Genomic DNA, 27,747 nt, shown 5'->3' with positions numbered 1-27,747 from the left:
AAGATGGTCCCTCTAAGAAAAGTACAACCACCCAGCCCATAATTCAGCTCCCAGGTTTTCCCTCAAACCTCCATGCCTCCTGTAGGCAGAGCAAGAGTAAAAACAGATACCAAATTTCCTCATTCGTCAGCTCCCAATCCCTAAGGGCATAAGATGAAAATCTTCAGATCTCTGCTTTCCTCCCTCCTTTTTTTTCTTCCTCTGTTAAAGTTTGTCAAGTGTTACTAAGTGTCTGGCACTGTACTAAGTGCGTCACCTCCCTGAACCCTCCCAACAGCTCCACGAGAGAGGCCTCTCTATGATCCCCACGGTACTGATGAGGTCACTGAGGCTCCAGAGAAGGATTGGTAATTGGTGGTGTTGGACCTGGGATTCACACCCATGCTGTGTGACCCAGGACAGGCAGGCATGGCCGTTATACCACACCAACCCCCATGGATCAAGATCTGTCCAATAGTCTGGTCACTGATCTCACTAAGACACAGTGACCACATAATTTATCATCCAATCAGGGCAGTTTTGAAAGTGAAAGGGAGTACTATTAATAATTGCACTGGGACAATAAATGTAAACTAACACTGGACCTGGCAAACTGGGATGCGTGTTTGCCCTATGCCAATGTGAGCTAGACAGAGCCACCGCCTTCATGGAGTTCAGAGTCAGGCAGGAGCGGCTCCCGTGTATAATTACTATGCAGCACAATATGGGAGCCGTGGAGCAGAAGGAAACACAGGTGGGAGTGAGGAGTAGGTCTGGGAGCTCAGAGGAGGCATGATGAGGAGAGGATGAGAGAAGACTTCCCAAGGAGTTCATCCTGATAACGTGCATTCCCAACGACGAGAGCTCTCTCTACTGCACGAGACAAACACACATCCGCCTGTGTCGGCTGTGGACCGGGCGCTGCGTCAGGGAGGGTTTATGAAGATCACTAGGTGGGTCTCTTGGTGTCATCCCTTCATCCCAGCTTCTGGGTGAGGACAGACATCTAGGGGAGGCCTGAGGACTCATGAATGTGGGGTGCTAGTCATTTTTTGGACACCACACCCCTGAGCACCTGGGGACAGCTGTGGCCTTTGTCCGGGGCCCAACATCAGGCCCAGAATGTGGCAAGTATGGAGAGGCTGGGCACCAACTCCAGTGTACCCAGGCTCTGGGTCATGTTTGTCCAGGCTAAGAATCCTGTCCTTGTTCTTGGTGCAGAAAGAAAAATCATGGGGCTCATTTTAGGCCTCGGCTGCCTTCTGTTAAATTGAAAACAGAGCAGGAAGGAGGAAAATGTAACAGGCTCAGTTTTAAAACAACAAGCACAACTGTGCCCTTGCCAGAAACCCTCCTCCCCATGTCGACTGAATGGTAAAGAGAGGAGGGGAGGTGAGAGGGAGAGACAGAGAGAGAGAAAGGAAAAAAAAGAGAGAGAGAAGGAAAGAAGAAAAAGAAGAAAGAAGAAAGAAAGAGAGAGAGAAAGAGAGAAAGGAAGGAAGGAAGGAAGGAAGGAAGGAAGGAAGGAAGGAAGGAAGGAAGGAAGGAAGGAAGGAAGGAAAGAAAGAAAGAAAGAAAAAGAAAAGAAATAAAAGAAAAAGAAAGACAGAAGGAAATACCAGTTTGGGAAAAAAGAATTTTCCACCAGCCCTTCTGAGCCTTGGCTGGGCTTAATTAAAGTTACAGACATGTGTAAAGGGCAGGGTGGGGGGAGTCTGAGCTGCTGAGAAAACATGTTTTTAATTATACTGTGGAATTTCTCCCTGGGGTATGCCTGTGCGCAGTTGAGCGTCAAGGACAAGGATGCCGCTCTGGGGCGGGGGTGCTGAGCATGATTTTGGAAGCGGGCAGAAGAGGCTGTTGCGAAGACCAGACCTGTCAGGCTAGGAAAAGAATGGTTGGTGGTCTTTGACCAGGGAGTGACATGTGAAATGCAGCACCTGCCCCCACCCCCTGCCAAAAAAATCCAAACACACTCTCACAGAGTTAGAACAACAGTGACCTCTCAACAAATATTTTTTAAAGATTACCAGCCAACCATTACCTAGATCAGTGGTTCTCAGCCTTGGCTGCACATTGGAACTACCTGAGAAGTGTTAAAAAGAAGAACCCTGAGGTCCCATGCCCCAAGATTCTGATGTAGTTGATCTGGGGCATGACCTGAGATCCCGGTATGTTTTCAGCGCGCAGCCACATGAGAAGTGATGACCTAATCAACAGGGGTGATTATTTGAGGGATGGGGACTATAGGCAGAAAACAACAGCCTAATTCAAGGATGAGAAGAGGGCACAGGTGAGGTAGGATCAGTCCCAGGGCCAGACGAAGAAGGAAGGAAGAAAGGAGGTGCTGATCCTGCCCCTACTCCTGAGAGGAGGCCTTGAAGTCACCGTGCCTTGTGGAGACCACATTCTTCAAAAATACAAGAATGAGTGAGTGAGGGAGTGGGTGGATGCCAGGAGTGTGCGTGACAAGCCTTGCAAGGGAGGATGACAATGCACTAGCTTGGTTTGGAAATTTTACCCATGGGACAGGCAGGCCAAGCTGGCTGGTCCCCTCCCTGGTGCATAGCCCTCCCTCTTTACATATGGAGCAGAGGACGGTGTGTGGCTGGTTTCTTAGGAAGCCCCGTGGTTCCAAGCCAGCAACTGGGCAGTTCTGAATCCAAAAAGGAGGGAGACGAACTAAGTGGAGGGCAGGCCTACAAGGTTGCAGATAATCTTAATTCTGTCTCCTTCCTCTTCTGCCGTTGCAACATCCCTGTGATCTTGTGACAACCCTGTGAGGCAATAACAAATGGCTCACGTTTATTGTTACCTCATGCCATATTGTGCTTTCGTGTTTAACACGGGTGTCCCATTTCATCCTCACGACTGCTCTGGGAGATAGGTCCTGGTATCACATCCGTTTCACAGATGAGACCGTGTGGCACAGAGGAGTTGTGTGGGTTGCCCAAGGTCACATAGCTAAGATGGAACAGGCTGGATAGTAACCCCAGTTACTTGACCTCAGAGTAACCCTCTCTTAACCCTGAGTGTACACTGTAGGAAACATGAGTAGTCCCATTTCAGAAAGGAGAAAACTGAGACTCAGAGGTTAAGCAAGCCCCAAAGTGGTTGTTAACCCAGATCTTCCCACTAACTCCCAAATCAGCATCAGTGTTTAACAAACCAGACCACTCCCAGATAGATGTTGCCGCATGGAAGACAGCCAGTCTACTTGATAGAAAGCCAATATTGCAAGCAATTGTCTAAAGGAGTCAACTGTGTTGGATTTGAACTGGATGTCTCATTTCTTTGGTGAAGACACCGGGAACAACTTCCAGGTTTCATCATTTGCTCCTATCACTCAATGTTGCTATCTTGCCAAACTTGTTTCCCAGCCCTACCCACTGACGGAATGATCCAGAATGGAAGGCAAGACACCAAGGTATATGCCCCTGGGGGAGGCTGTTTCTTAAATCTACAGACTGTTGGTGATCAGAGCCCTGTGTCACCAAAGGCTTTGGTGGAGAAGCTTCCTAAACCAGTCTTGACAAAGGCTCACTCATTCCATAGATATTTATTGGGCACCTATTATGAATCCTGCCCCATGTGGGGTCCTGTGACAATGACAGATGAGGTTCCTGCCCTCAGGAAGCTTACTGCCCTTGAGGGCTTCACTTACTTGGAGGAGTGATGACCTTCAAGTGCAGTGTGTGTTAAGAAAGGGAAGTCCAGGGCCAGGCACAGAGGCTCACGCCTGTAATCCCAGCACTTTGGGAGGCCGAGGCGGGTGGATCTCAAGGTCAGGAGATCGAGACTATCCTGGCTAACAAGGTGAAATCCCATCTTTACTAAAAATACCAAAAACAAAAAAAATCAGCCAGGCATGGTGGCAGGCACCTGTAGTCCCAGCTACTCAGGAGGCTGAGGCTGGAGAATGGCATGAACCCGGGAGGCAGAGCTTGCAGTGAGCCAAGATCGCACCACTGTACTCCAGCCTGGGTGACAGAGTGAGACTCCGTCTCAAAAAAAAAAAAAAAGAGTGCCTCACAAAAAATCTATACTTTTCTTCCCATATTGTGTGCGTGTGTGCGCGCTTCCTCCAACACATCCTCCCTATACATATTTTGAGCAAAACATCTTGTAAAAAGTTACAGCTACATAATCACCACCTGCCCGCAAATAGTTTTGCTTTTTCTTTCTTCAATGCATGATCATTTTACCCCATCAATTTATTTTTTAGTTTCTTATAATCTGGTTGCCAGCAGGCTGTTTTTTAAAAAGCAGAACATGGTTTGTTCTTACTAGCAGGAAAGGAGCATGTATTGAGCCTCTGCTATGGTGTCTTTTATTTTGCTGAGAGCCTATTTACATTTCTTTGAGAGGAAAACAACAAAGGGTTACATGAAAGACCATGTGAATAGCCCCTAGCTGATCTATTAAACTTGCTATTCCCGGCCAGCTGCTTCAGATCTCCTTCAGATCTTAGGTGTTTCCTTCCTAAGGTCCCTGGAGTAAGGGTTGCATAGAACTATTCTACTCTCCAATTCACCTGTGCCTCTCCCTCTTCCTCTCCTAATTCCACATCTCCAACCCCCACCCCCATGTGCAATGCCACAGGATGTGGACTGCCACAGCCACTGGATCTGCTTTTGGAGTCAAGAGTCCTTAAGCTCCAAATGGAACCAAAGTTTAAATACCAACTTTCAACCATACGTTGACATCAGCAGCCTCTTCCAATGTAAAAACCCATGGCCATGTGCCCTGCTTTGTTTCTTTAAGCAATAGAAACTGTTGAAGGAAACATGTTGGTAGGCCTGATTTTTGTTGGCTTTGCTATGGATCACAGTCATTTATTCACTCATTCATTCATTCATTCATTAAATGACCACATTTGCAAGGGCAAGGTAATGGGGAGGGCGGGAAAGGACATTGGCCCCAGAAACAGGAGGCTGGATTTTGGTTCTGATGCTGCCACTGCTGATGTGACACTGCACAGGTCACCTGCCTCCTCTGAGCCTCTTCCTTTATCTGCAGAGTGAGTGGTGACAGAGAAATCTTTGCTACCTGTTAAATCAGCATTACCTGGGAGCATATTAGAAATGCAAGCTCTGGTGGGGCCATACTGAACCCAAATCTGCATTCATGTGCATAGTGACAGCTAAAATGCACTGAAGCAGAGGATCTTGATGATCCTTTATGAAAGTCTCATGCTAATGCAGCTTTCTAAAATAGAGGCAGAGTAGAACCCAGATGGACACAAAATCTGATTGATATAATAAAACAAGGTAGAAGTTGTATGGTGGGGAGGGGGTAAAAGAAGGAAACTGTTTAGGTAAATATACCACAACCAAAGTCCTACTTCTCACACGGGCTCTGAGGATGGGTGTGTCTGCTCTGGTTATGTTTTCTATAATCTCTTAGCACCGCTGAACTTTCTCTCTTTTTGTTTTGTTTTTCCAGATTCGCTTTGTGGTGGAACTCGTGTGGCCTTTATCTTTATTTCTGGTCTTGATCTGGTTAAGGAACGCCAACCCGCTCTATAGCCAACATGAATGTAAGCATAGCAGGGTAGCTTGGGTAAGCCCTGGAGAGATATTGGTCTGGGCCTTTTGTCTAGAAAGGTCTTGGGGTGGGGGGGGGTGGGGATCTGATCCGCTTATCATCATTTCCTGTCTATGATGCATATGACAGATGTATCAATGTTACACAAATTAGAATTTTAAAGAAAATGTTTAGAGACAGGGTCTCATTCTGTTGCCTAGGCTGGAGTACAGTGTTGGGACCATGGCACACTGAAACTTCTATCTCTTGGGCTCAAGTGATCCTCCTGCCTCGGCTTCCAAAGTGCTGGGATTATAGGCATGAGCCACTGCTCCCAGCTAATCTTTTGTTTTTTGTAGAGACAGAGTCACTACATTGCCCGGGCTGGCCTTGAACCCCTGGCCTCAAGTGATCCTCCCACCTCAGCGTCCTAAAGCGCTGGGATTACAGGCATGAGCCACCTTGTCCAGCCCAAATTTTCATGTTTTAATCCTAAACATTCTAAGCAAATACTTGTGTGTAGTTACTAAGAGACTGTGCACTTATTCCTGTTTGTTTTGTTTTTTATTTTTTATACCTAAACTCTCTTGTTTTAAAGAGAAGAGATTTATAGATGAGTTCTGTAAAATATTTCAGAAATCTGTATAGAGGATATGTTATACATGATGCCAGAGAAAAATGAGGAAAAGGGATGCTATACAATTGTACTGAAGAAAAATTTTATTTCTTGGACCCCTGAGGTGTCTGCAGACCTGAAAGGAACCTAGTGAGAGCCTCTGTTACACTCTGCCCCTGTGGGAAATGCTTCACCTGGTTTCTGGCCGTCTATGCGGCTAATGTGGAAGCCTAAAGCATTATGCAAAGCTGCCCAGTCCTCTATTCTTGATCTTCACCCTCTCGTTCATGAGTTTCAGGCCCCAGTTCTGAATCAGCCTCCTATCCATCAGACTCTTCCTTCTTTACCTCTCCCCAAGCAGCCCATATCCTGCAGCCCTACTGCATGCTTGGGGGTAGGTGCTCAGTTCACCGTGGCTGAAGGAATAGATGAGCCTATGCTCAAGCAGCAGCAGCAGCTGCGTGGAGGCTTCTTGAACTAACACTCCTATGCCCCTCTCAGCACAAAATGATGTGTCCCCCCTTGCTTCCCCTTCACATTTCCACCCATGCCTATTACAACAACTGTCTGTCTCCCCACTACACCGGGAGCTTGAGAGAACAGGCCATGTCTCTAGCACCCAGCACAGGGCCTGGCACACATGAGATGCTCCTGCTTCTTAAATGCTGAGAATGAAGGAGGACATCAGAGGGGCCCGGGCTCCTTCCCAAAAAAGCCAACTCCTAGGTCTGCATCCTGCTTGGGCTCCATGACTAATCCCGTCTTGTCCTCATTTTCTGTTTTAAAGGCCATTTTCCTAACAAGGCGATGCCCTCAGCAGGAATGCTGCCGTGGCTCCAGGGGATCTTCTGCAATGTGAACAATCCCTGCTTTCAAAGCCCCACCCCAGGAGAATCTCCTGGAATTGTGTCAAACTACAACAACTCCATGTAAGTCTTGAGATCTCTACCATGCAGGGGAGGAAGCTGCACACTCCTTCACGTGCTGAAATGCACACGTGCGTCCACAGAGCATGGAGCACTGGAAGAGTGTTCTTGTGGCTTGCCGAGCCCCTAACTTCTTAGGAGCAGAGCAGGTTTCCTCTCTGGAATATTCTGTTAACTGTCAGGGCACTTGGGGAGAAATCTCCAAGCTAAGGCCACATGCACACAATTTCTTGGTCCTTATATCCCCAAAATGTGACCTGGAGTCCGATGGCAGCCCACTGCAGAGATATGTCCACTGCCTTCTGGTCATTGACCTGCTTGAGTGGAGTGAATCATTGTAGGAGAAAACCTCAGTTCCCTCATGCTGATCAACCTGGACAGATCTCTCTTTAAAAGCTTTCTTGGACATCTAAGGGCTAGGAAAAATGTCAGGGAGCATTGAGAAGATAAATGAAGTCAGGTTTACAAAGTGAAGTTTACTTCCTGGGAGAAAAAAACAATTTCCAAATCTTCTGTCGTAACTGCTGTCGGCCCCCTGGAGTGGTGAGATCTTGGAATATGGCTCCGGTGCAGTGGCTCTTCACTGTGGGCCTGCAGCCCATTCTGAAAAACTGATGAAAACCAATGACCGCTCTCCCAAGAAAAATGGGCACATGCCAAACATTACACTGTACATCTGATTTCAGGGAATTGTGGATGCCAGGTTAATAGCCTCTGGTCTAGGGTCAAAACTCAAGTCGAATCCCACAGGAAGAAGGTCTGTCTTCAGAATTCCCTTTCAGAGCATTGGCAGAACATCATGGGAACATATCCTAGAGACAGAGGCTTAGGGTGGGGACAGGGCCATTCCTCACCCGCTGTGCTGACCTTAAGCAGCATCTTGGACAGCCCACACCTGAAAGCCACCAGCAAGGGCCTGTTGGGGAGCAGGCTTTACCCTACCTGTATAAACACCAGGCTAGGTGAAAACTGAGATACCTAGTTACTTTAGTTTTTTCCTTGGAGGAGCTCAGTATGATTCTTCCAGGAGAAGCCCACTTTTAGACTAAAAAGGAAAAAGAGTTTGATAGATCAACCTAATGATTGGAGGTAGCCTTCCCCACTGTGAACAAACTATGACTGCATGTGCCCTACAATGGCAGAGTTGAGTAGTCTGTAAGTCTGTAATTTTTATGTTTGCTGACCCCCAGATTACAGGATGATAGAAGAGGAAACATCTGTCTTCCTAGCAAAGTCAAGGAAATGGCATTTAGTAGGGCTCATATTCCTGCAAGCACTGCCTTGCAGTTTTAGTTTACAATTGCACTTTCAGCTTAAGAAACACCTGCCTATCCAGAGAGATCGTATGGGGTCACATGTGGGATCAGGGAGGCCTGGAGACAGCTCAGTGGAGGCTGCATGGAGCTTTGGTGGGAATGGCCCTAGCAGTGTCTATAGATGTTATTGGCGAAAACTGAGGGATGGGAGTTGGAGAAGGGGGCTCCAGACTCTAGTTGTATTTGGCATTTGAACCCAGAAAGTTGGGTTTCATGTTTCACACACACATTATGGTTGAAATATTGGCTTATTCAAGGCTCTTTTGCTTGCAAGGTACGGAAACCCATTCAAGCAATCTTAAACCCCTGAAGGAAATGTATGATTTGGATACTAGACCTTCTCACAGAGCCAAGGGCAGCAAGGCAGGGCTCAGGAGGGGCAGGCCAAGACCTGGGGAGCTGTCAGGAGCTGCTTCCTCAACTCTCATCCATCTGGGCCTGCATGGCCTGGCCTCTGTATCTACTCCATTCACCTCTCTCCATGGACCAGTCTCCCCAGCTCCTCAATGCACTGGGCTGCCACCGTTCATGCAGTTCACAGCACCTCGGCTTGGGCAATCAGAAGCCCATCTCTGAACACCATCCGAATCCCTGGGAACAAATCGGGTTGATCCAGCTTTATTCTCTCATCAGCCTTGGCAGAGGCGTGCATGTATGTGTGTGCCTGTGTGTGTGTGCAGGGAGGTCCCTGTGGATGAAGCATGGCTGTCAGAGCCTACCCGTGTGAATGGGTGGAAGGACAGTTCTCAGAAATCTGGGTAAAAAGTGGAAAAAACCTCCAGTGATATCTACCAATGTCACCCTGTTTAAGGCTTCTCTGGGCAAGAGACACACAGAGCATGGGACTGAGAGGTGACCAGGCCCTGCCAAAACTGGGAGACTGAACAGATAGTGAGATATTGCTGTCAGTTAGCCTATATGTACAAGGAAGTAAAATTACCTCTTTCTCCTACCTTGGCAGTATTATAAGGATACTCAGTGTAGTAGCTAGTTCAGGCACATAAATCTTTAAAAATAGCATGAGATATTATTACTATTAGAAGAATAACAGCTATTTCCTTATTAATGAGGCTTTGTCCTTACAGCTTGGCAAGGGTATATCGAGATTTTCAAGAACTCCTCATGAATGCACCAGAGAGCCAGCACCTTGGCCATATTTGGACAGAGCTCCGCATCTTGTCCCAATTCATGGACACCCTCCGGACTCACCCGGAGAGAATTGCAGGTAAGCGGGACTCCAGTGCTCTCAAGCATCACTTGCCTTACCCATGGAGAGACTGAAGATATGGGAAAGAACAGGGTGATTTGGTGAAAAAGATACTAGCGGAGGCAGGAAGGGATGGGGTCTGGAGGCAGCTTGAGCATCACCTTGATGAAGATGCCTCTTCCTCCACAGAAGCCTGGAAGGTAGGAAGTTGGGAAGGAAGGCAGGAAAGGTCTCATCCAGTTAAGTCTAGAGATAGAAAGAATGCTAAGACAGATGGTGCTATGGGAAGTATGAGGTCAAGGACTAGAAGCAGGGGAGAGGAGTTTGCAGAGTTTGGTAAAGATATGGTGCAATTCTCACAGAGTTCTAGAGAGAGAGCTAACCAGGAACATGAAGAAGCAAGGCCAACTATCATTAAGGAGCCAGGGAGGTTGGAGATCATGTATCATCATGATATAAATACGCATAATTGTACTATTTCTCCCAGTAATATTTACCATCCAGGCACTGAGGCAGTGCAAGTGGAGAGTGGGTGATGCAGGGCTGGGGGTGTGTAGGGAGGCACCACGGAAGGTCAACAGGCAGGGGGCAGAAGGCAGGCACTGGACTACATGCATCAGGTCCAGGCTGCACGAGGAAGGATGAGAAGGCAGAGGTACTGAAATGGACTGGGAGAAATGAAGAGGCAAGGGAATAGAAGTTTCAATGGGTGTGATGACCCTGTTTAAGTGATTGAGAAAATGAACAAGATAAAAGAGTTGATGGCTGTGGTCAGAAAGTGAAATATGTGAATTCAGGATTTCGAAGGCAAGGTGGGTGATGACTGGCCTCCAGATGTGGCCAGGGTGAAGTGGAGCGCAGGTGCAGGTGCATGGTGAGGGCAAGGAGGAAATGGGAGGTGAGGGTGTTGGCCCCACATGGACACCATGGTTGTGCAGGAAGATGGCAGGAGCTGGGCACCAGGGTGGGAGCCACCAGGAGTCAGGAAGAGCGAAGAGGAAGGATGAATGGGCTCCCTCTCCTGTGTCTCCCCTCCCCAGGGAAAGAACAAGAAACAGCCCGAGAGTAACAACTCCAGTGTGCCTTTACAAAGTGTGAGTGGGTGTTGTGTGCTGTCACATGTGTAGTAGGCTCCTCTGCAGATGGCTAGAGGGACTGGAAATGGCCACTGGAGCCCACTCGTAAGAGTGGAGGAAATGAGAGGTCGTGAGGAAGTAAAGCTCCCCGGAAATCCAGAGGTTACTGCAGCCTTGTGGGTGGAGCGTGCCCTCTGAGAAAAGGCTGCTAGTCGGGGGGAGATTGCTGAGGGAACGGGGCTCAGAGGCTGCGAAGGCGGCCGTTAGGGGCTTCTGGGAGATGTATGCTCCTGGGATGAGGGGGTTGACTCTAAGGATGACCTTAGAGGTTGACAAGATGAGAAAGGGGTCACCAAATGGTCTACCAGGGGAGTGGGAGAGGCTGTATCGATAGAACAGCTTCTGCTGCAGGTTCCAAACAAGAAATGTGGGAGAATGGTTGAACTCAGCCCCGGAGGCACCTTCCTCTGTGTGCGTGCAGCTCCTTCAACACTTAGCCAACTTTCGATGCTTCCTGTGAGCCAGGCACTGGGCTGGTCTCTGGGGATGGAGAGATGAGTCAGGCGAATGCCAGCCCTCAGAGGGCTCACAGGGCAGAAGGTGAGAGATGAGTGAGCAGAAAATGACCACAGCGCATGCGCGGCCGGGTGGCGGGAAGTAAGTAGGAGATTCAGGAGCACAGGAGAGTCAACGGGGGAAACTTCTCCGAGGAGAATCTGATCCTCCTCCCATCCAGCTGCCTTCTGAAGCCTTCTCTCCCTATCCGAGTGAGAAAGGACAGGCGTGTGACCAGATTGGTGCATCAAGATGCTCAATTACGTTCTCATTGTTTCAAACTAGTAAAGCATAGACTTTATGTAGTCACTTCTACAAACTGCATTATAAACACTCCATTCTTTGCTGCCCTGGATAGAAAAGTTTGTTTTAGTGAGCCCAAGTTTGAAGAACGTTATATGGTATGAGTACAATTACCATTTTAATAGTAAGAAACCCCCCTTCCCCTAGGCACCAACCAGAAGGTGTTTTGTTTTGTTTTTTTTTTTTTCCTAATTTAAACAAACAGATGCAAACGTGGGCTGTCCAGCTCCTGGCGGGACGACATACCTCATGCATCCAGTGGGTTCGATGATGAGGCAGACATTTCACTTAAGTGTCTGATCATCAGATTGAGTCCTGCTGGGAGGAAGTGTGAAGGAAGTAATTTCAAACCACAGTTTCTCTGTGACTTTTACAATGTGGATATGAGAACCCAAATCACTATTTCTTAACCCCAGAGCAGGACTGGTTTTGAGTCGGTATGCAGGCGGTTCCTTCTGCCGGCTTCAGGCTTTGAGAAGTCCATAACGGAGCAAATCTGGGGACAAGGGCTCAGGAAAGGCTGGCCACGGCCCCGTGGGAATGGAGGCTCTGCAAGATCCCTGGCCTTAGAGGCTGTGAGAGGGGACAGGGATCCATCCCCAAGTAAGGGACACAGTCTCTGAGGAAATCCCAGGCCAGGGCCTGAAGGGCACTGTCAGGAACAAAGACTGTTTCAGTCTGTCGAGATTCACCGGGGCGCTGCTCACTGTGAGCATGGACCCATCAGGCCAGTGCTGTGGAAGAGCCCACCTTGGAAAGCAAGCGGGTGGGGGTGGCGGGGCTGGTGCTGGGCGTGCTGCTGCACAGCCACCTGGGAAGGCATGCCACTGGTTGACCCAGGCAGAGGTTTTCTTTCATGGCAAACCTGTAGTACTGCATTCTCAGCAGGGAGGATTAATGGTAAAAGACCAGGCATGGAGCCCCCTTCCCTCTCCCTTGAAGCGAGCTCTGTGGTCTCTCAATCATCTTTAAAACACCTTCCTCCCGGGAGCCTCCTACATTCTCCTGGCTTCCCTCCCACCCCCACCCTCAGCTCCTGGGGCCTCAGCAGTCCCCACCCCCCAGCCTCTAATCTTCCTAGGGAAGGGAACAAGAAGAACCACATTTTAAACGAAATTTATTTTTCTTTCCTCAGGCTCCCAGTTCACATTTCTCCCTCAGGAGTGTAGGGAAGCTTCTGTCTGGTATCGACCTCCTCTTCGCCCGGGCCCCCACCCTCCTCAGGTGTACCGGGAGCCAGCACGCTCCCCCTTCCCCCCAAGGCCACAGCAGCCCTGTCACCTGGGTGGTCTGGCATGCCAAGCCTGGGCAACATCGCTCCCAGCTTTTCTTGTTTTGCCCCTTCTCCCCAGCAAGATATTTGTATGTAAGGTCAGGTGAGTGAGTTAAAGAATAACGAAGAGATAAACAGTCAAATGGAGTCCTGACTCTCAGGTCAAGACAACAGTTATTTACTGAATGCCTCATGTCATTCAACAGACATTTATTGAGACTCTGATTTGATGTCAGTCTTTAATGCTGGTGTCAGAGAGAGGTGACTTCAAGGGCTTGCATCTGTGCACTCAGCATTGCTAGGTACAATGAGGAGTATAATAAAAGCAGGAGCCATAGCCTCCAACTCTCAAGAGATCTCCCATGTATGTGTCTGCATGTGCATGCGTGTGTGTGCATGCATGTGTGTGTGTGCATGTTGTGCGTTCATGTGTGTGCGTGTGTGTGTTGGGGATGGTGTTGGTGGAGTGAGAGTGTACAAGGCTGTATATGAAGGGGTAATTGGGAAAAGAAGAGTGGAGCTGGCACCCAGCGACAGGAGGAAAAGTGGGAGGCTGGGTTTGGAAGACAGCCAGATTTATGTTTTTGAAAAGGAGGGAAGACTAGAATAAAAGGGAGCAGCTCCCCTCAGAGCCCTCTTCTTCCCTTGGGGCCTTGTGTCCAGCTTTCCCCAAAGTCCTCAAATCTTTCCTATGCAAAGGGGAGTGACAGTGGGCACAACTCTCAGGGCGCCCATTACTGTGAGAGAGGCCACTGTGCCACTGTGTGGTCAAACTTCAGGACTGGCTTCCCCTGCCCTAGCTGCATGGACAGGCCTGTGGGGTTGGCCCAAGACCCTTCCAGAGGAAAGTAGCTGCAACATGAATCTGGATATGGTGCTGTTCAGGAAAAGGCACAACCTGGGGATGAGAAGGGTGGCTGTCCGGCACACAGGGGCAGGCCTCTTGGCCACTTGGGGAGGGGAGAATTTGAAGAGGGAGAGAATGGAACACTGTGGAATTGGTACCAGGAAAGAACGGGGACACGTGATGGTTAAAGTTAGTTCGAGAAGAACTGGGAGATAAACAGTCACTCATGCCCCTGAAGAAGTCAGGGTGAAGAGATTGGCATTTTCACACACTCCAGTGCTTTCCCTTCATGTTGAAGTCCGTTCATAGACACCCAGGCCCGTCAGGCTCTTCTCTGGCCAGAGCCTCATGAGCTACAGCACTAGCGGGGTTGAGGCAGGATATTTAGCAGCACCCCTGGCCTCTACCCACCAGCACCTCCCCAGTTGTGACACCCAGAAATGTCTTTAGATCTTCCCAAATATTCCTTGGAGGATGAAATTCCCCTGTTTCAGCTCCCCAGACCCACCTCAATGAGAAGCACTGTCCTAGACCAACCCCACAAAGCATCTGACACCCCCACCCAGCTCTGGCTAACTTTTTCCACCTTCTTACTAAATTGGCCCTGGAAGCCAGCCGAGGAGGAGGGTGCTTGTGTGAATCTCCCAGGAAGGGTAAGAATATTAATTTGATCATAACAAGCATTTATTGAGTGCTCTCTGTTTTGAGGCCTGGGAGCTAAGCACTTCACATTCCTTACCCCGAGTCAACAATCCTGTGAGGGAGATGTGGAAAGTGCAGACACAGGGACAGGCTCAGTCACTTGCCCCAAGGTCACCTTAACTGTTAGGTGTTCTTTATGCCTCCTTATAAAGAAACCCTGCTTCCCACAGGTGTTGAGAGGAGCTGGAGGGAGCCCAGGCATGTGCCTGGCTCTCCTCTTTCTACATGGAGATTTTCCTGCCCTCAATAGCCCCAGCTCATTTCTCTTAGTCCACGACAGTGCCCTGGGCATCTCAGCCCAAGCTGAGATGATAGAAACACCCAGAAGGGTCCTCTACCCTGTGACAGCTGCAGTGTGGGAAAAGCACGTGTCTCCTCCAATCCTAGACCAGGGCTTCTCAACCTCAGCATTACTGACACTTGGGGCCAGATAACCCTTTGTGTGGGGGAGGGAGGAGTGTCTTGGGCCTTGCAGGATGTTTAGCAGCACCCCTGGCCTCTACCCACTAGCACCTCCCCAGTTGTGACACCCAGAAATGTCTTTAGATCTTGCCAAATAGTCCCAGGAGGATGAAATTCCCCTGTTCCAGCTCCCCAGACCCACCTCAATGAGAAGCACTGTCCTAGACCAACCCCACAAAGCATCTGACACCCCCACCCAGCCCTGGCTAACTTTTTCCACCTTCTTACTAAATTGGGCCCAGCTGCTTCAGCAGTCAGTGTTGTGACTGTGTTGGGGGCAGCCCACTGGCAAGAGCCTCACCTCTAGGGGCTCCCAGAGACCCCAAGAACAGAGTCTTCCTCTGAGAGTCGAGTTAGAAGTGTTCCCAATCAACTCTAGCTGTTTTCCCTTTTTTGACTCATTTCCCCTTCAATACCCTGTTCTTTCTCTTATTCATATGTAGGAAGAGGAATACGGATAAGGGATATCTTGAAAGACGAAGAAACACTGACATTATTTCTCATTAAAAACATTGGCCTGTCTGACTCAGTGGTCCACCTTCTGATCAACTCTCAAGTCCGTCCGGAGCAGGTAGGTGGATGTCACTGGCTGGTGGTCCCTGGAGGGGAGGGGGGAAGCACCCAGCCTGAGAAAGGCAAGAAGCATGTTGACTTTATTCTTTTTTCTTCCTTGTGTTCACATTCAGAATCCATCACTTAATGCCTTGTATTTAGGAAAAAACCGGGGGATCACTTGAGATCGTGATCATTTTCATCATAGGACTCAAAGCTGCACACATCCTAGCAACTTTAAAACATCTCAGGTGTTTATAACTGGAAGGAAACGTAGGGATCATGGGGTACAACCTCCTCTTTATAGATGAGGAAACAGGCGTCTATTCATTTATTACTCAAATATTTAGGGACAGTTATAGGTATTAGAGCACAGTGTGAACCAGACAGGCAAAACCCCAGGCCGAGGAACTTCCATTCCAGTGGGGCCACAGGCAGCGCTCAGGTAAGCAGAGACTCTGCTGTGTGACTCCTGGCTGTGATGGCTGCTGCAAGGAAAATCCAGTAGGGTCGGGGGTTAGAGAGGGACACAAGGGCAGGTTTAAGGGGGATGCTCAGGAAGGCCTTCCTGATGAGGTGGTATTTGAGCAGAGTCGTCTGTTAGCCACACAGTGAGAGGAGCGTTCCGGGCTGGGAAGCTGCCAGCACAGTGCTGGCAAGTGCTGCGGTGGCGTCCCGGGGCTACAGAACCTGAGACGCTGCAGAAGAGCCCACCTCTGTTTTCCTGGACCACTTCCTTCTCAGCACCAGGAAACTCCTTCTTCTATCCCCCGGCACATTTCTGACCTGTGTATACAACCCCAATTTATTTTACCCCTTTAAATAATCTCCTCTATTTATGTAGAGCATTCTTACCACTAATTCATGACTTGCACGTCCCTTAGCTCCTTTACTCCTCACAACAATCCTGAGATGGGTCAACAGAGAAGGAGGCTTGGGCGTCTGGTGCTGGGGTGATTTGTGCACAGTTACAGGGCTAGAAATTGTCAGAGCCAGATGGAATCCAGGTCCTGTCAATCCTAATCCAGTGTTTCTTACTCCAGTCCAGGGGCTCTCAAAGCCCAGAGACCAGCAGCATCAGCAATGCCTGGGAGCTTGTTAGGAATGCAAATTCTCAGGCCCCACTCCAGGCGAACTGGGTCCAAAGCCCTGGGATAAGGCCCAGCAATCTGTGCTTCACAAGCCCTCCAGGTGATTCTGCAGGCTCAGGTGTGAGAGCTGCAGCTGTCCTCTGGGCCTTCAGGGCTCCCCGCCCAGCTTCTTCGGTGTGATGAACACAGCAAGAATGCAAGATCTGCAGCAGCTGATATACCAGACACCCTCCCGACTCCCTCCTGGCTGGGTCTGGTCTCTCCAGACTCCAGGAGAGAACGAGACATAAACACAACTTCAGAGCCTGTGTCAACCCTGAGATCAAGGTCTGCACAGGGTGCTGTCTGAGTCCAGAGGAGTGAGGGACCCCACCCCACCTGGTCAGCACCGGCTCCTGGAAGCAGGTTCTCACACTGGTTCCCTGCACAGTGAAGGAGCCCATACCTGCTTTTCTGGCTTCTCAGACCCTGAGGTTTTCACCGAAACTAGACAAGGGGAACCCAGGGTCAGCCTGGAGGCAGGGTGAGCTTGGCGCCTGCAGTGCCCAGGCCCTGGGGTGGTGCGGCTCCTGCCAGGCCCTGTTTAGCTTCCTCTCCCACCCCCACAGAGGGGGTGCTGTCGGCACCGATTGCTCATTTTCCCCTTTGCTTTCTCTTCAGCTCGTAAAACTCAAGTCCTGACAATGCCTGTGATGACTTCCAGTTGGTAATAAAAGGGAGATGAAGATAAGGACAGGAATTTCGGGGAAATTTCTTTCCAGTTCCTTACTAACGTGACATTTGGATCTCTAGCGCTGTGCTTCTGGCATCAGTGCCAAGGCCTTTCATGTGGGAGAACAGAGGCTGGGGTCACCAGGTTGTGCCTTTATTTCGTATTGCTGGCTCTGATGAGCTCATGCTCTGCTGATTAGCAAACCCTGAGCCATCTGCACTTCGCAGAGGCACGTTCCAGCCGACCGGGCCCTCTCTGCCCACTTCCCAGGATGCTTTGCCTCGTGGGCTCACCTGTCTTTTAGCTCCTGATCTGTATCTCCACCTCCATCCCGCTCCGGGGCTCCTTATCAGCACTGTTCCCAGAACTGTCCATCACCATGGCAACATTCTCTCTGGGCGCTGTCCAACATGGGAGCTCACCTCTGTGTTGTTGCCCATGCTCATTGAATGTGGATTTGTGTCCTTTACCATCAGGACTGGATACCCCTCCTGGTCCTTTCTGCCTGGGGTCTGAGCACAGCTCAGAAGGAACCTCACCATCCCCACTCTCCATCTAGGGAATTAGAAGATGACAGGGGCTCAGTTCTCTGGCTCACCCCAACCCAGTAAACTGGACATGCTTCAAGGCCCAGCTCAGATGTTGCCTCCTCAGTGAAATAATTTATAAACCTACCCTTCTTTGTCCTGCCTTCTCCCTCTTCCCTACTCACTGGCGAGCTAACAGGTGATGGTTAAGCTCTTTGTTCAAATCTCACAAGGCCACACACTTAGCTATGTGACTTCAGGCAAGTTAATTAACCACTCTATGCCTCTCATTTCCTCATTTGTAAAATGGAATTAGCAAAAGTGCCTACCACCTATGGCGGTTGAAGTTAAAAGAAATAATATATGTGAACACTTGGAAGGGTGCCTGATACATAGTAAACACTCAGTAAATACTAGCTGCTTTTAGTAGCTATTCTTCACACGCCCTCTTCAGTGCTCTGGTTTCACTGTTTTATGGGTCCCTGAGATTGAGAGGGTCCACGCTGACTCCTGGTGAGCTGTGACCTGTGCCTCGTATGGGAACCAGGCTGCCATGTGTAGTCTGGGCAGTGTAGGAGTTAGCAGAGCTCAGGCCTGTTCTGCCCTCCAGCCCAGAGAGCCGTGTTGTTAGAAGTCATGGGCAACTGTGGTGCCCCGGGAATCTCATGAATTTGCCCATGGTACTCAGGGTCTTCCACTGCTATGGGAGTCCAGGACTCCAGGAGCCAGTTAAGGTGCTGGGTGGCCACGGGTCGCTGGCCAAGGTCCGGGCCTCTCCCCTGCCACCTGATCCTTGAGAGGCCATCATGAGGGTTGTACTTCAAGAACCACTATCCTTGAGCTCCCCAGGAGCTGCAGAATGTGCGCTATGCAGGGTTTAGGGGCTCCAGACAAAATAGGTGCAGAGTGTCTAGTTAAATTCGAATTTCAGATAAACAAGTAATTTTTTTGAATAATTATGTTCTATTTGTACCCAATTTGGGACATATTTGTACTAAAGATTATTCATTTATCTGAAATTCAGATTCGACTGGGCATCTGGTACTTTTGTTTGCTAAATCCAAGAGCAAATTTGTTCTAGCTACTCCTCAACCCCACCTTCAGGGAGGAAGCCTTGATGGTACTGTCACATCATGCTATAAGAAGGAAATCCCTTGAATTGTAAATGGCACCCTGATAAAGGGAGGTATCGGGATCGTATTGGTTTCCTGTTGCTGCTGTAACAAATGACCACAAACTTAGTGACTTCAAACAACACAGATGCATTATCTTATGGTTCTGGAGGTCACAAGACTGAAAGTTAGGGAGTCAGCAGGACTGCATTCCTTACTAGGGAGTTCTAGAGAAAAATCCATTTTCTTGCCTCCTTCAGCCTCCGAAGACACTCTACAATCTTTGGCTAGTGGTCTCTTCCATCCCAAGGCCAGTGGGGGCTCATCAAGTCTTTCTCACATCACATGACTCTGTTTCTTCTGCCTCCGTCTTCCACATTTAAGGGACCCTTGTCATTACACAGGGGCCACCTAGAAAAGCCAAAATATTCTCCTTATTTTAAAATCAGTTAATTAGTGGCTTTAATCTCATCTGCGATCTTAATTCCCATTGCTATGTAACATAAGGTATTCCCATGTTCTGTGGGTTAGGACGTGGCTGTCTTTCCTACCACAGGGCAGTTTCTAGCATTGCCTCTTCTCCCTGCAGTTTGCTCATGGAGTACCGGACCTGGCGCTGAAGGACATCGCCTGCAGCGAGGCCCTCCTGGAGCGCTTCATCATCTTTAGCCAGCGACGCGGGGCACAGACTGTGCGCTATGCCCTGTGCTCCCTTTCCCAGGGCACCCTACAGTGGATAGAAGACACTCTGTATGCCAACGTGGACTTCTTCAAGCTCTTCCGTGTGGTAAGGGAGGGGTCTGGCTGCTCACCAATTGCAAGGTGATTCTTGGGGCAGCAGAGCCTGACGAATTGACCTTGGGGAGGGCGTGAGCCTGGTGTTCCGGACAATCCTTGCAAAAGCTCCAGGCTCCCAGGACTCAAAAAATCACAACTGATAGTATTTCTAAAACAGTGGCCCAGGGACCCAGAAGTCACTATGAGGTTCACCATTAGGTATGTGGCTGTGGCATGTTTCTGTCCACTCTAAATGTGGGGGGAGTCCCCTTCACCTCCTCTAGCAGAGTGGTAAAGGAAGGAGGAGGCCTGGTTTGACTCCCTGACCTGCTATTTCCTAGCCAGGTGATCGTGGTAAGATATTGAACCTTTTCTGGTCCCAGTACTTATCTATAAAACAAATATAATACTTTATAGAGTAGTAGGAATTATATAAGAAAAAGTATATGCAAAACATTTCATAAATTTTAATAAATGAAGGCACCATGCTTCTTCCTCTGGAACTGGTCTCAACCTCAATGGTTGGTGTTTCTAGAGAGAAAAAATGACAGAGAAAGTTTGATAGTCTCAAAAATTTGGAAAGCCCTGATCTAGCTCAACCCTTTGTTCTAGAACTGCATCCCAGACAGACTGCCTGGGACCTGAAAATACCTCCTCCTTTGCTAGAAGGATAAGATGAGAAGGAATGAGATAAAGGAGGTGTAGAGCAGAGGTTTTCATACTGCAAAGTGCATAAAAACCATCAGAGAAGTTGGTAAAAGATGCAAGTTCTAAATCCCCACCCCCAATCACTCTGATTCAGAAGAACCAGGCTGGGCCCAGAATCTATCCTATTACCTTTGGCGATCCTGATGAAGATCATTGTAGGCCACACTTTCAGAAACACTCAAAATTAGAATCCTTCAGAGAAGGTGGCATGTATAATATTTCTAGCATGAAATTATGTTTTTGTGGGGGTTTTTTTGCCTACCTTTTAATGTCTAGAACTGTGTTTTAGGGAATGTCAGTCACTAAGAACTTGATTGAAGAACTGTGTTTTGTCCGTTTTATGACTGCTCTCTCAAGTCCCAGGAAACCCACTCTCAGTTTGTCTTAAAAAGCAAGCTGAAGGCTTTTAAAAATGAAGCAACATAAAATAAGACCCCTCAGTTTCTGGCAGAGTCCACTCTTAATCCCTTTCAATGTGTGACTTTCCATGGAAGGTTACTCTACAATTTTCCCAGCTCGTCAGGGTGGGGCCCCAGAGTGAGTATGAAGGGTCAGAACCTACGGATGCCACCATCAGTGAGAGCCCAGGACCCCAGAAAAGGTTTCTTGGCTCACCACACTATAGGAAGAATAAAAAGCCATGTAGTCCAAATGTCTCTACTGAAAGTTTCAAAAAGAACCTGATTTTAGACATAGACACGCTCCTTGACTTGTTTTCAGAATCAGACAGAAGAGTGAGGCAACAAAGGTCCCTTATTCCAGGCAGCTGAATACCAGCACAGCCAGGAGTCCAGTGCTGGTGTTTGCAGAGCTGCCAGAGGCTCCCTCTCCGGCGTCCAGGGCCCTCATGCTCTGCAGAACGGGCAGAATGAGCAAGGTCTGTGCACCTGGGCTTTGCAGGCAGGGCCCGGGCACCCAGGTTCATGCAATCCTCTTGTCACCGTGAAGGGAACAGGGTCATTCTTCTCTTCTTGAAGTACCTTGGCCATCAGTATAGGTAAATTTACCTCCCCGGACATGACCACTAACTCTGGGATGTCAATGCCACAGATAGCAGGGTAAATGGGCACCTGGGTAAAACTTTCATCAGCAACTAGAACCAAAACTCAGGACGCTGGCTTCTAAATGTTTCTTTATCAGACAAGAAAGACCAGAAAGTCTTTCCTTACGCCTTCACATACTGCCTTGGCAAATGCTAGCATTGAGAAACCCTGGGCTACCTTGACCTGTCGCCTTTGCAGACCGCAGATGGGTCCTGGGGGCTTGCTTTCTCCGTTTCTGTGTGCAGGCACTCAAACCTGCGCCGGGCATCTGTGAGGGGCCGGGCATTGTGCTGAGGCCAAGGCCCCAGATGTGAACCTTCCACCCTCACTGAACTCACAGCCAGACCAGAGACAAGCAAACAGGACATTTCACAGCAGTGCAGCCTAGAAAGGGCCAACACCAGCAGCATTTGCCCCATCCCCCCACACACCCCCACTACCAGCAGCAGTCTTTAAAAGCTTCCCCAGTGATTCAATGTGTCCTACAAATGCCTGGCCCCCACCCCCAGAGATTCTGAGTCAGCTGGCCTAGGGTGCAGCCTTGACTTCACTGTGTTAAAAACCTTCCCAGGTAAGTCCAATGTCCAGGCAAGACTGAGAATCACTGACCTAGAACTTAAGAGTTTGATTTACAACCTCGATCTCTATAGACCACGCATAATAATAGTACCCCACACACCTCTGAGGGTCCAAAGAACTTTCATTTGATCACCCATGAGACCACTGTGGTGTGGAGATGCTTTCTCTCTCCTGTTCTGTTAACAAAGCTGGTGAGCGACAGAGCCTGTAGTGGACCGGGAGACTGCCCAGAGGGGAAAGCCCTGTGGGGAGCCGGCCTCAGTTAACCTCCGAGCACCACCTCTACCTGCTCTCCTCTCACTCCTGCTTCAGTCTCCTCGGTGGGGAAAGATCCAACCGACGCAGGACATATGTAGTCTTCTGGTGCCTTTAAAATGTGCTTTTCCGTTTGACAAACGGATTACACTAAAAACAAAAATTTACCAAAAAAAAAAAAAGAAACCTGAAAGAAATATCAGGCATTAAAATGGGACTTTGCCTTTATTGCTCCTGGACCCATTCTATTTGGGTTTTCAGAAAAACAAGCCTGAGGCAGGCCCAGAAGGGCTCAGGGCAGACCCTCCGACCCTCTGGGAGGAGCATCAGGCAGGCAGGGGCTGCTCCGGGGCCGAGGAAGGGGCTCCGCCGGGACGCGGCTGTTATTGCAGCTGTTTGGCGCACAGCCATGCTTAGCTGCAGTGCAGGAATGCTGGGCCTTCTGTTCTGGGCTGTTTCTCATACGCACGTAGGCCAGTGTATAAATAAGGTTTTATTAAATGCCAAATGAGTTCTCATTAACAAAGAAAGAGGGAAAATCTCACTAAACCACTGTAACGGCACCAGCCCACTTTGAGTAAGGAGCTGGGGCTGTGGGTGCAACCTCGGAGACGTGGGAACTTGTGGAGCCCGAAGAATCGGAGGGGGGGCGCTGGGGTTAGTACCCACTGAGACCAGCTGTGTTTTCTCTGGGTTCCTTGGAGATCAGAAGTGAGTGTTGTCATCTTCAAACAATCCAAAGGTAGTACCCATGGCCTTACTACATCCCTCCCACACCATCCCACCCATCCCCACACGTACACTCACGCACTCATTTGCACACTATCGCACACGTTCACTTGCAAGTGCGCACACGCAGATTAACCTAGGTGGTCTGGGAGAGAAACGAGAGCCAAATGACTGAATTTTCTCCAAGAAAATTTATTAATAGCCACTCTTGGTTTCACCTGAAGGAGTTTATCTTCACCTGCGGCCTTTGCAGGTTTAACGCCCCCAGCTTGAAACCCAGAAGCTCAGACCTGGGCCCAAGGTATTATTAGTGCCAACACTACCTGAAACGTTTCGCACCTCATAAAAAATGGTGTGTCAGTTTCGGGTGAGAGGTTGGGACGCTTCCCATCTGATTTGGCCCAAGGCATGCATGCCCCTCCTCCTCTTCCCCCCTCTCACCCCCTCCTCCTCCCCCCTCCTTCTCCCCCCCCTCCCCCTCTTCCCCCTACCATCCTTCCTGTTTTCTCTCCAACTCTGGTGCACAGCTTTGAAATCTTGCTGAGAAGCAAATCTGTCCCTTCTGCTTTGAATGTTTATTTGTGGAAGTTCGGCAGGGGAACCGAGGCGGGTGCCAAGACCTGCCACGCTGCTGGGAAGTCTGAGTCTCCCCCTCTTCCCCCTCCTAAATGCCTGTTGATAGAGAAAAGTCAGCCTCCTCGGCATTTGGGTTCACGGTTTTCCTTTGAAAATGCTTCCAGTGTGGCATGATTCAGCTTTCTTTTCTGTCCCCCAAGCACTGCTCTGTTGCCATTTTTACTATCTGATTGCATTTTATCCATGTCTTTTTGACTACGGAGTGGCTGGACATTGACTTCCAGGAAGAAAAGGGCCCAATCTTGGGGTTCCGACTACATGCGCCTATCAATGTCCTGTTTAGTTCTGGGCTCTGCTCCCTGAATTCCTGAGTCACTGGGGAAAGGCATGGGTGGACCGCCCCCTGCCCAGTGAGAGCTGCCAGTTGCTGCTCTCCTGGGTCATTCGTTGCAGTTTGTTAAATTTTCAACTATGCATTTCAATTTTCGGATGGATATTGCTGCGTCAAGTATCTGGGAAACCCCCACATCTACAGGATTTCACAGTGAGGTCCCACTAATGATGTGACTTCATGACTTCCTCTTTCTTTCCAATTTTTCCCACTTCTCCCTGAGGGTTTTGGGAGGGGAGAAGAGAAAGGAGTGATGCCCGAGTGCCAGTACCGGGGAACAGCAGGGCTGTTGGGAGGAAACAAAACTAAGTCAGGAAGGTTTTTGTTGTTGTTGTTGTTTTGGGGTTTTATGAAAATATTCAAGTCACAGGAAGTATATTTGATTCATAGCATTAGTATTTTTTCTGCCTGCATCTACAAAAATCTGTACCTATTACAATCAAAATATCCTCTGGGTGAACGGATTTCAACAAAGAAGAAATAAAAATGAAATAAAAGAGAGGCCCCTTCGTGCACATTGAACCTATTGGCTCGATTGTCACTTGCTTGCCTTGATGTCTTTTCAGCTCTAGGCAGGCAGTAGGCCAGGGCTTATTTTCATGACAGATCAGATGTTGCTTTTATGGATTTACAAAGAAAGAAATACTGAGAGGTCAAAACTGAAGTCACTTAAGACAACAGCAGGCCCCTGGGAAGGCTGCCATTGAGGGATAATGAGTCCTGGGGTCCTGGCCTTTGTTCAGGAAATACGCACTGGGCGCCTCCAATGTGTGCCCCAATGTGTGAGGCGTCAGGTTCTCTCCAGGGTCAGTTGGTTTTAAGAAGGGTTTTGGCTTCTGATATGTTTTATCTCTACAGAACAGTAGCTCTTAACCTTTCTTATGGATTAGGATTACCTTCGAGAATCTGACTACAGCTCTAGACCTGTTCCCTAAAGAAACCCCAGTTCACGTGGACACACAGGATGGGGCTCATGGAGCAGCTGAAGCCAGACCCCAGGTTAATAGCCTTTACATAAAATGTTTTTCTACCTACCTCTAATATGCATCCTTTACGAAGAGGTCTCAATATACACAGATTCTTCCTTAACTTTGTTTATGAAGTAATCAGCATCCTCCCTGCCCCCTTCAGCATCCTCCCTGCCCCTGAGCACAGGATCCAATGGCGTGAGGACCACAGGCCTGGGCAGCTGCTGGGGCATACAGGCATCTCTTAGTGTCTGAGAGACTGGGCTCTGGCTCTATGTTGGCTCCTAACTTGCTGCCATTTAAAGGAAATCTTAGCCTCACATGTGTAAAATCGAGAAAATAAGACTTGTCCTACATAGCTCATGGAATAATAATGAAATTCACATTAGAGAAAAGATGGAAAAACACTTTGAACAAAAAGCATTTTGCTCTTATGAAAGCAAGAACACAGCCTCTTTTGAGAGGCCCTTTGTTCCCCATTTCTCCTTCTTCAGACCCCCCCAGACCAGGAGAAGGTCTGTCTCATGGAGTGACCTTTTGGCTGCCCCTAGATTCCAAGCTCAGTTTTGCTTTCATTAACCACAGATACTGGGACGGACAGAAAAAGACCTAGTTTCTGTTGAGCCACAGAGAGTCCCATAACTTGTCTGTTCACATACCCGAGAGCCCACCCTCTAGTTGAGACTCTCAGTTCCTTCTCATTCTGGGAGACTGTGTGTCTCTGTGACCTCCTGGTAGAGACAGTTTGGCATGTCCCCCAACCCCCCAGTGATTGAGTCTGAATTCTCCACTGATGACGCATTTCCTAGTGCTCGGGGTGTCCCCTCCTGGTTGCCCCCTCTCCACTGAAGCCGGCTTCCTCCCTTTTCATTTGATGCTTAACAACTGTCAGGTTGCAAGAAACATGCTTCAAATCCACATTCTCCCAGTTGCCTAGCAACAACTTCCCTCCCGGATAAATGTGGGTTTCCTGTAGCTCAGCCCAGGACTGAACACAGCAGCACACACTTCTGTCCACTGCTTCAACTGCTTTTCACCTCTGGTCTGCATGCCTTCAAGACTGCAGCTCATCCCTCCCTTCAGAACCTTCCATGGCCCCCAGAGGCCATGTCTGCCCCAGAAAGACACGTTTCACCTGAGGCTACTTATTTACCCTTGTGTTAGGTATATCCTCAACTTAGAAATTAATACTGTTTCCAGATTGTCTTCTTTGAATCACAGAAAGTAAAACAACAAAACATTCAATGCCTAAGACATTTCATATGCTGGTAGAGTGACGTCTGTTTGATGAACACATTTGATCCAAAGCATCAGAAATACTATGCAAACAAGACTTTTTAGGAGATGATAAACGTGTCTGTTCTACCTTAAGAAAAAATATTACACAGTCCCAAAGGAGAGACATGGTTTTGATCCCAGACAACCCAAGCAAAGGCCTCTTAGGGCCAGAATCTTCTTGGCTGCTGCCTAGGACCTTGTATCAATTTCTTAAGCACAGGATCAAGGCCTAAGGGCCCCTTAGACTGACCTCAGTTAATAGAGGCAGATCCCTTCACAGCCTTATCTTCCTTAAGAGGTCTAGTCTGACCTTGAACTTGGGTTGGCAGTGCTTGGTCAGTTGTGATGTGTGACATGGAAGAGTTATTTTTTACTTGGAAAATTAAGAGAACTTGTTTGGCATAGGAAGTGTGTGTGTGTGTGTGTGTGTGTGTGTGTGTGTGTGTGTGTGATGTTTGTCATTTTGATCTGTGACCTTTTTTTCCAGAAATAGTTTCACAGTTCCATTCCAACTAAACTTACAGTCTCTTCCTGTTCTTTGACAGAAACAATTCATGTGAATTTGAATAGATAATCGGGGAGGGGGAACCCAAAGAAGAGGAGAGCCCTGGGAAAGTTACTTTATGATTTATGGCAACCTCAGTCAGGTAACTGTGAACAGGTACATATGGAGGGCTCCCTCGGGACCAGGCAATATTCAGAGATGTAAGGTGTGAGGACTGGACCCTCATCATTTACCATTCCCACTAAAAAGAGCTGGGAAGGAAATTGTAGCTGTAGCACTAGGCACATAGCTGGAGCTTAGTAACTATTCGGTGAATGAATGTTATTAAATTATTAACAAGATGGAAAAAAGAGTATTAGCCACACAAAAATGCACTCAAGCTATTGTTTCTCTGTTCCCTTTTCCCCAAATTCCTGGTCTTGCTCTTATCTGGCTGTCTCTCTAAGCACTCTCTTGCTGACTCTCCTCGCATTCCTTTCTCCACCTGGAATTCCTGGGCCCTCCCCTTTTACTCACAGACACTGTCTTCACTCTCACAGCCATCAGTTTGTCTCTTTACAAACCTTAACTCAAGTGTCACTTTCCCATCCCCAGGTGAAACTGACTGCTCCCTCCCTGTAAGTCACCATGATGCCTGCTAGATACATCCCTCATGGAACCTGAAACCTCAATAGACACGGTCTCTTTCCTACTCTGTTATAGTTTATTTACTCATTAATTACCACAACACATATTATTGAGCACCTACTGTGTACCATGCCTGAAGATAAAAGACACACAAAATAAAACCTATTCCTATGCTTGATAGTCTAGTGGAGAGACAGATACATTAAAAAATAACAGCAAATCAAAATAAAAGTGATAAATAAATGCACTGAGAAAGACAGGAATAGCTAGGAGGGGCACCTAACCCATGGGGAAGGAAAGCTGGAAGAGCATGGTGATGGGGGAAGAAGGCTTTCTGGAGAAGGTGAGGTAGTTTGAAATGAGTTGACTCTGGCCAGTAGGGGTAGAGTGAGAATGGGGTGAGATGGGGTGGGCTGGTCATTTTGATCCATTAATCCCCAGAGTGATAGGACTAGTGGCTAAGGACTGCAGGCTTTACAGAAGCCTACAAAACTATTTGAGATTTGAAGTTTTTTGTTTTTTTTTTTAA

The 27,747-nt window shown here is 48.5% G+C and overlaps 1 protein-coding gene across 1 annotated transcript in view; it reads left to right on the top strand.

Moving 5' to 3' along the window:
- ABCA4 (ATP binding cassette subfamily A member 4) overlaps positions 1-27,747 on the top strand; it is a 128,464-nt gene that overhangs the window by 2,644 nt on the left and 98,073 nt on the right. Inside the window, exons 2-6 of the mRNA XM_025385846.1 lie at positions 5,425-5,518; positions 6,909-7,050; positions 9,449-9,588; positions 15,232-15,359; positions 19,372-19,569. Of these exons, the coding sequence (XP_025241631.1) occupies positions 5,425-5,518; positions 6,909-7,050; positions 9,449-9,588; positions 15,232-15,359; positions 19,372-19,569 (702 nt within the window). The remainder of the gene's footprint in view (positions 1-5,424; positions 5,519-6,908; positions 7,051-9,448; positions 9,589-15,231; positions 15,360-19,371; positions 19,570-27,747) is intronic.

This window comes from Theropithecus gelada, chromosome 1 (genome assembly GCF_003255815.1).
Source record: "Theropithecus gelada isolate Dixy chromosome 1, Tgel_1.0, whole genome shotgun sequence".
In the NCBI taxonomy this organism is placed as follows: domain Eukaryota; kingdom Metazoa; phylum Chordata; class Mammalia; order Primates; family Cercopithecidae; genus Theropithecus; species Theropithecus gelada.
Note: the sequence above shows the minus strand (reverse complement) of the source record. Positions and strands in the feature narration are given on the sequence as shown.